We start from the raw sequence: 7,455 nt of genomic DNA on the forward strand, positions 1-7,455 counted from the left end.
AAATATTTAATCTATATTTTAATAATATTTCAAATAAATTGAAATTTATATAAAATATGTATAAAAATATGTATATATAAAATATGTATAAAAATATCTATATAACATTTCAAAAAATAAATATTAATAAATATTTATCATAAATATTCTGTGCTGTTTGGGTATATGCTTTTGCCGTAAAACTTCTGGTTGCGCAAATAATTAAAATTTTATATTTATAAAATTATATTAACGAGAATTTAAAAATTATTTAATTTGATTAAGAAAAAATACAATTGTTTCTATAATTACACTATCAGCTTACCTAGGCGCATTATTCCTTTTTTCAATTTTAATTAATTGTTAATTCTTTAAGAAAATTTAATTATTTTATGTTCTAAAAATTTTATTTTATTTAATATTTTATTTAACAAGTATAAAAAAATTAAGAGATAAGAGCAGGAGTATTATTTTTTTATCTCTCCTTTCTCTCTCTCTCTCTCTTACGCTTCTTTGTTAAAAAAATATACATATATGCACTCTTTTCCTGTGATTCAGATAGGAAATCGTAATAATAACAATTGTTTTTTTATTCCTACACTGTAACATTTTTTCCCACTTTAGCCAAGTATCAAACACATATATATCTATTTCACTTTAAGTTCCAAAAGTGTACACTAGTTCAGTAAAAAACTTTATAATATACATATATACGGATTATTACGTCAGCGAAATTTGGTTAAACCGGACGGTGGACGTGGGTGGATAGCAATAGAGAATGATAAGGAACAATGCTATCTCCAGCTATCTCGCGCGATCATCATCTTGACGATTATCGCCTCGACGCGATTCGGGAATTACCGAATTATCGAGCACCGCCGCTACAGTAGAGCTACCGCGGTCTCGCTCGTAAGGTAAAGATCTCAACGACAGCTGCAGACGCTGACAGCTGTGAGAGTGTGGTTTCAACTCGTGAGCTGTTCCAGTGATCATCTCGTACCGCTAGTGTGACATTGTCAATATCTTCCGGCTGCTTCTTCCTCGATTCGCCTTCCGGACCGCCGCGTGAAGATAAACCGCGTAGCTTGATCGGACCACCAGCGGATCTCGACTTTGGTCCACGTGAAAGAGCACCCTGTCGTTTCCCATGTCATAATGGTAAGTAACCCGGTGCCGTGTGCTCGCAGAATCTCGCCGACGTCTGCCGCGTCCGCAGATTCGACGCAGATTCGTCGTCGTCGTGGAACGTCAACGTCCGCTTCTAAGAACATCCTGTTTTCAGCGCGATTTGCGCACCATCGTCGTCGTCGAACACCGCTAAAATTACTCTCTTCTGCCTGTAATAACGTAGCCTAGTCCATTATTTATGTTGCTCAACGTGTGATGTAAACAATGCTACTTGCCATGACTCATACGAGCGATATGGAATATAACTCTTCCATATGACTTGTGATTATGAAGGTCTCTGTATCGGGAATATGATTGCGACGTCTGTAAGTAACGCCTCCATACTGTGACAGTGCCGGGGAGATACTAGTAGCTCTGTTCTTTTAAACTGAATTTCTTGCATGTCTCCACCTGGAGTAAAAAAAAAAAAGATGAATGGCAAGAAGTCCAGCTAGGAAGAACAGACCTAATGTGTTTTAACAGTTGTTGCAATTTTTCAGCAGAAACGAGACTTGGCTAACACGTTTAGGAATCCATGTTTAATAAATATGTACTGACGTGCACTGCAACGTGTGGAAATCCTGTTAGTATCCGCTCGTTTTCTACTGTAAGTATACGCCTTGCATACCTTTCTATTTGCAGTGTATTCTTGTTACAGTTAAGGTGACACTTGGTTTTGTCATGCGGAATAGATCAATCAGTATTATCTTTGGGTCCCTTATCTTATGGGCTGTGGCTACATATTTTTTATTTTTGGATCAACAATCAGTTGGCAAGGATCAGGATAAGGTGAGCTTGTATAGCACACCATATAGAGAAGTAAGACTGTAATTATTGTATACTTGCCTTTAGGAAAAGGACAAGCTATCAAATCAAATCAGCAGATTGGAGAAACAAGTAAAACAGCAGATAATTATAAATCAGGAACTTCTAGAAGGAATCAACGAGAGCAAACGTCTTAAAAGTAAGATGAATTTAAGAGTTTGTATATACATACATTTGAGAGGATGGATAAATCAAATATAATGATTTGTTATTTTAGAAGAATATGATAGATTAAATGCCCAGTTGTCAATAGGTGATGTGGAGAAAAATAAAAACAAAAAACATGAAGTCAATAAGGATAAGAGTATATTATTGCAAAAAATCGAAAACAAAAATAAATGGAAGATGTCTAACGATGAACAAAGCCCGACACAGGAAGTTGTCTTATCTGTAATATATTAATCTATATAACAATTTTACTTAATCGTTTCTATCAGTTTCAATTATTTATTCAATATGTGATTTAAATTGTCTTCATTTAATCTCAACTGTTTCACATTCTTAATTTGGCAATTTCTCGGTAGACTGAGGCAACACACAGTACTCCTTCGAGACAAAAGCTTCCTGACGGATCTCCTATAATAGCTATTTTGGTCGTTTCTTGTAATCGTATTACAGTAGAGCGATGTCTAAACCAATTAATTAAGTTAAGACCTAGTAAAGAACAATTCCCAATAGTTGTATCGCAAGACTGTGATCATCGACAAACTGCTGATGTCATAGCAAAATATGGAAACCAGCTGCTACATATGAAGGTATTCTTGATTTTTTTCAATTTTAATGAGATTATACTTTTACTTGTATTTCTTACGATGGATGTATTACAATTTTTATGCTCACGTTCCAGCAACCTGATCAGTCCGATATTGAAATACCACCTAAAGAAAAGAAATTCAGGGGATACTTCAAAATCGCACGTCACTATAAATGGGCGTTAAATCAAGTATTTCTGAAGCTTGGATATAATACTGCAATTATAGTTGAAGGTACGATAGTGTAATTAAATCTTTATGAGCATAATTATTATATAACGAGTGCGACATATTCTACAGAATTAAAGATATTTAATTAAGATTGCTTCTAATTTTTATACAGACGACTTGGACGTCGCTCCAGATTTTTATGAATACTTCCTGGGGACTTATCCCTTACTAGTGAATGATAGCTCTCTATGGTGTGTATCTGCGTGGAATGATAATGGTAAAGCCGGCTTGGTGGACGAACATGCGCCACATTTACTGTATAGGACAGATTTCTTTCCTGGCTTAGGTTGGATGCTCACACGCGATTTATGGTTAGAGCTTGCACCTAAGTGGCCCAAATCGTAAGTATAATTTTATATTTTAATGTAAGCTAATGTAACTTGATTTATTATCTATCTATAATATTTGCGTAATATAATAATGTAATAATATAATAATGACACACCTGTTTGCGTAGATACTGGGACGACTGGATAAGGCAGCCGGAACAGCGTAAGAATAGAGCTTGCATCCGCCCGGAAATCTCACGAACCAGAACATTCGGCAAACTTGGAGTCAGCAAGTACTTCTTTTTATCCATATTTTTTATTTATATATTATTTTTACATTAAAAAACTACAGATAAATGTTATAACTCGAGACTGATAAGAATAATTAAAAGTAAAATAATTTGAGTAAATTAAATCGACACCAAAATTTGTCTTGTTACTTCTAGCGGCTTATTCTTTGAAAAACATCTGAAGTACATCAAGCTAAATGAACAATTTGTGCCTTTCACCAAGATGAATCTATCCTATTTATTAAAAGTAAGAGAACAAACATCAGATGTAATCTTTGACAAATACATATCTACTGAATTCAAAGTATATTTATAATTATTATGTTTACTTTCAGGATAATTACGATATAGCTTTCGTCAACCAAGTGTATCAGTCGACAGTGGTCAGCTATTCCGAATTGAAAAGTGGAAATATTGTTGCCCCTGGTCCAGTACGAATACCATATTACACTCGTCAATCGTTTAAAAATATTACCAAATTACTTGGTTTAATGGACGATTTCAGGGTAATATATTCTTTTTTCATTAAGATTCTTGTTAATTCATTTTAAATTATATGTACTATCTCGAAAATGTGTATTACAGAGCGGTGTGCCAAGATCAGGATACCGCGGTGTGGTGACGTTTTTTTATAATGGAAGACGCGTGCATTTAGCACCAAGTGCAAATTGGAGCGGTTATGATATAACATGGAGCTAACACATGATTATGCTCTATAAAGACTTGTAGATTGCACAAGAATATCGCGTGCATTTCTTCTTTGATATTCAACAGATTAGGTAACAATTGCGATGAATCAACAGTGAAATCTGTATTTATGTCAGCAGCATACGGCTATGCTCCATAGAATTAAGTAGAAGCCGGTGTTACATTCCTCATCGGTTCCTAATCGGTTTTAAATATACCCTTTCGTAAAGAAATGTGTCACACACATTTATAAGTTTATATATGCGTGATTTATGCGTAAATGAATTATCATTCATTTACAGTATATATGTCATGTATTTTGTATATCTGCGTTTCTAAAGATTACATTTATCGTTTTTTAGTATATATATTTAAATGACTGCTAAAGTTGATTGTATCTCATGTACATAAAATGCCGTAGTAATATCGATAAAGCAATATTCTTAATTAATTATTATCACGTATCTTCCGATATCCGAAAACGATAATATGTTGATATATTTTTGCTCGTACTGCTTTTAAAAATTTTGTTATGAAGTCATGTGACGTATGACAAATGAAGTATATAATTTTTTCGAAGAACCCAATCAAACTGCATCTTTATTATTTATTTCACTATCCACGAGCTATATCCTTTAACTTTATTCTATGATCTCTTAATCTAAACTGATTTTTTAACTCATTTTTACGATATTAAATATTTTCCAGAGCTTCAGTTTCAATACTTATGTTTTAATATAGATAATATACATATATGGGTTTTATGACATTAAACGTTACGTACAATTAAGATGGACAAACAAAAAGTATATTTCATATGCTTCGTATTTATATTTATACAAGCTGTAACAACAATGATCAAGCAAATTATCACTAAGTTGCTATTAATATGTTTATATTCACAGAACATATATAATTACACTCGTTTCCCTATAATAATCTAGATATCTGATGTATTCCGAGTCTTGAAAATATAATTTTTACAGCACGACCAAAGGACTATAGCGATATCTGTTGAGAGATTTAGGATTTATACCACATGCGATTGGAGTATTTCGATTTCTCACGTGGTACATCGGATGGCAGTCCAGGAGATGGATCTGGAAATGTTATAGGCTTTTCCGGTTCCGGCCGTGGCCTTGATGTGTTATGCACTTTAGCCTCGCAAAAATATCCAAAGGGTGGACGTTCTATATTCAAATTCTGACGAACACAATTGTCCAAGGCAGCTTGCGTTTTTCGGCATCTAAGTAATATTCATATTATTATACACATCATTATTCCATTGCCATGATCAGTATCAGATGAAGAATTAACAATAAAATATAAAATGACATACGGAGAAAATTCCAATGTCCCCGTTGATCTCTCAAGGCAGTACATGTAAGCATTAAAATCTTCTAGGCAGTGTTTTTTCATCTTTTTAAGAATATCTAGTGTGCAAGATGTCACGGCTTTTCCTTCGTTGATACAGCGACGTGGGTCGCGCTCTTCTTGTCTGCACAAGATAAATTCCTGAAGAAGAAATTCTATCTTGCTTATTTGTGTTAGAAATACATTTTTTGCAATTAGAATGCGACTCATGTTTAGTATGTATATCTTTGAAAGTACTAGATTAAAATATATAATTCTTATATTTATAAATCTTCATGAAACAAATTCCTTGTATTCGTACATCACATTCGTTTTATTCACGCTATGCGAGAAAACAACCTAAATGTAATACTAACTACATTTATACGTGCTATTAAACAGATTTAATAATATCTATGGTTATAATTAACGCGCGCGCGCGCGCGCGTTTATATTTTATGTCAGTAGTATTAACTGCTGACATAAAACGTAAATATTAATTAAATCCAGTTTTATAACTGATGTTATAAAATCCGATTTAACTAGCGTTTATATCATGACGTAAGAAGCTTCTTACATCATCATTTATACGACATTTTACGTCAATAATTAATAATTATAAGGGTGTTACTGAAACCAATTAATATGATTATGAAACAGTCTATGATTTAATTAAAAGACTATGGTTGGATTGTTCCATATTGTTGTCTTTTAATAAATTGTAGCTTACTCTTTCTTGTCCTTTTTCTTTTTCTCTCTTGCTTATTTCTTTTGTTCATTAGATAAATTATCCATAGTTTATTCAAAGGTGGAAAAATCAGCCCTAACTTATAAAGTATTTTATTTACATGCTGCCTCAGATGAATGCGAATTATTATTTAAAGATATATTATTATTTACAACCAATATTAAAGATATATTATTATTTACAAAGCGTGTATACATGTCATATACATCATTACAGGGACTTGAAGTAGACATTATGTAATTCTTCGAAGGGGAACGGCTCGATGCATGACAAACAGTGTAGGATATCAGCGTGATTATCCGGCTACTAAATGAAGTTACAACTCACATTGTTATACCATTCACAGCCCTTGCCGATATAAACGGACGCGGTTTGCAGCACCGGCCAGCTGACGTTCAGCTCCTGAACGGTTAGCTCACTCTCCTCGGGTAGTACCGTCTTCGCTGTCGCCATGTTTTCTTTACACCAGCACTCCGTCGGGATGACTTTTCATTTGCGATCGAAGTCACTGATCACGAGAAACGCCTCAGCGCGAAACTTCCCAGTGATTTTAACGCGAAGTTGTGAAGCAAATTATGTTCAGCGATGAAACAACCTGACGGTAACCTAACCTCAACAGTGCGTGACCTTCGATAGCAAATTCTCGTTCTATCGATGTCGCAACGTCATTCGATTCGAGATGTCGATTTCACAACTTCTCGAGTTAACGGTAAAAAGAAAATGGAGCGGACACTGCGTGTACGAATGCGAAAATACGGAATATCGCGTAAGAAAATGTATTACTGAACGATTGTTTAACACCGTAATTTTGTGTTAAACTAAACAAAGATTATATACGATAATTTCTAACTCATTTTATTCATTTTTTGTTTCAGACTTCTTTGTAATTATAATGGCGGATAATCATCATAATCGATCTAAATCTTGAGACAAAAGGAAAATGGAGATATCGTATGTATGAACCACTTTTTTTATAGAAGTTTATGATATGCGATAAATATGGAATAAGAAAAATTGTATTACTGAAGAATCTTGAATATTACGATTTTAAAAATTAAATTAATTAAAAATTTGCAATTTTTACTCATTTTTTGTTTTATATAGTTAAGGATATGCGGGTAGTTATTATTATATTTTTGTATAATTAAAGATAT

General features: G+C 33.5%; 2 protein-coding genes across 4 annotated transcripts; one reads left to right on the plus strand and one right to left on the minus strand.

Annotated features, from left to right (window-relative positions):
- Nucleotides 1-708: 708 nt before the first annotated feature.
- Mgat1 (alpha-1,3-mannosyl-glycoprotein 2-beta-N-acetylglucosaminyltransferase) lies at nucleotides 709-4,869 on the plus strand. Of its 3 annotated transcripts, none has more exons than XM_018511452.1 (13): nucleotides 709-1,137; nucleotides 1,262-1,472; nucleotides 1,647-1,729; nucleotides 1,810-1,935; nucleotides 1,999-2,110; nucleotides 2,189-2,361; nucleotides 2,496-2,726; nucleotides 2,819-2,957; nucleotides 3,067-3,295; nucleotides 3,412-3,516; nucleotides 3,670-3,760; nucleotides 3,849-4,019; nucleotides 4,099-4,869. In XM_018511452.1, exons 3-13 carry the CDS (start codon nucleotides 1,682-1,684, stop codon nucleotides 4,210-4,212), a joined length of 1,539 nt encoding a protein of 512 aa, XP_018366954.1. In that variant the 5' UTR covers nucleotides 709-1,137; nucleotides 1,262-1,472; nucleotides 1,647-1,681; the 3' UTR covers nucleotides 4,213-4,869. The 3 variants fall into 3 exon arrangements, with proteins under 3 accessions (XP_018366954.1, XP_018366955.1, XP_018366956.1); XM_018511453.1 differs by having other exon boundaries at nucleotides 1,650-1,729; XM_018511454.1 differs by lacking the exons at nucleotides 709-1,137; nucleotides 1,262-1,472 and having other exon boundaries at nucleotides 1,650-1,729; nucleotides 1,805-1,935.
- A 131-nt stretch (nucleotides 4,870-5,000) lies between these two features.
- On the minus strand, nucleotides 5,001-6,916 carry ND-19 (NADH dehydrogenase [ubiquinone] 1 alpha subcomplex subunit 8). Its single transcript, XM_018511493.1, has 3 exons — nucleotides 6,629-6,916; nucleotides 5,540-5,715; nucleotides 5,001-5,446 (listed from the first exon to the last, which is right to left on the minus strand). Exons 1-3 carry the CDS (start codon nucleotides 6,752-6,754, stop codon nucleotides 5,224-5,226), a joined length of 525 nt encoding a protein of 174 aa, XP_018366995.1. The 5' UTR covers nucleotides 6,755-6,916; the 3' UTR covers nucleotides 5,001-5,223.
- Nucleotides 6,917-7,455: the final 539 nt, after the last annotated feature.

This window comes from Trachymyrmex cornetzi, unplaced genomic scaffold (assembly GCF_001594075.2).
Source record: "Trachymyrmex cornetzi isolate Tcor2-1 unplaced genomic scaffold, Tcor1.1 scaffold372, whole genome shotgun sequence".
NCBI classification, from domain to species: domain Eukaryota; kingdom Metazoa; phylum Arthropoda; class Insecta; order Hymenoptera; family Formicidae; genus Trachymyrmex; species Trachymyrmex cornetzi.

Excerpts from the sequence above, each read along its gene's own strand:
- Mgat1 (XM_018511452.1), top strand. The coding sequence starts at position 1,682 with ATGTTTAATAAATATGTACTGACGTGCACTGCAACGTGTGGAAATCCT. Across the intron at positions 2,111-2,188 it reads CGAGAGCAAACGTCTTAAAA|AAGAATATGATAGATTAAAT; the intron begins GTAAGATGAATT and ends TTGTTATTTTAG. Across the intron at positions 3,296-3,411 it reads GCACCTAAGTGGCCCAAATC|ATACTGGGACGACTGGATAA; the intron begins GTAAGTATAATT and ends CTGTTTGCGTAG.
- ND-19 (XM_018511493.1), bottom strand. The coding sequence starts at position 6,754 with ATGGCGACAGCGAAGACGGTACTACCCGAGGAGAGTGAGCTAACCGTT. Across the intron at positions 5,716-6,628 it reads GCTGTGAATGGTATAACAAT|GAATTTATCTTGTGCAGACA; the intron begins GTGAGTTGTAAC and ends TTTCTTCTTCAG. Across the intron at positions 5,447-5,539 it reads GGGACATTGGAATTTTCTCC|ATGCCGAAAAACGCAAGCTG; the intron begins GTATGTCATTTT and ends AATATTACTTAG.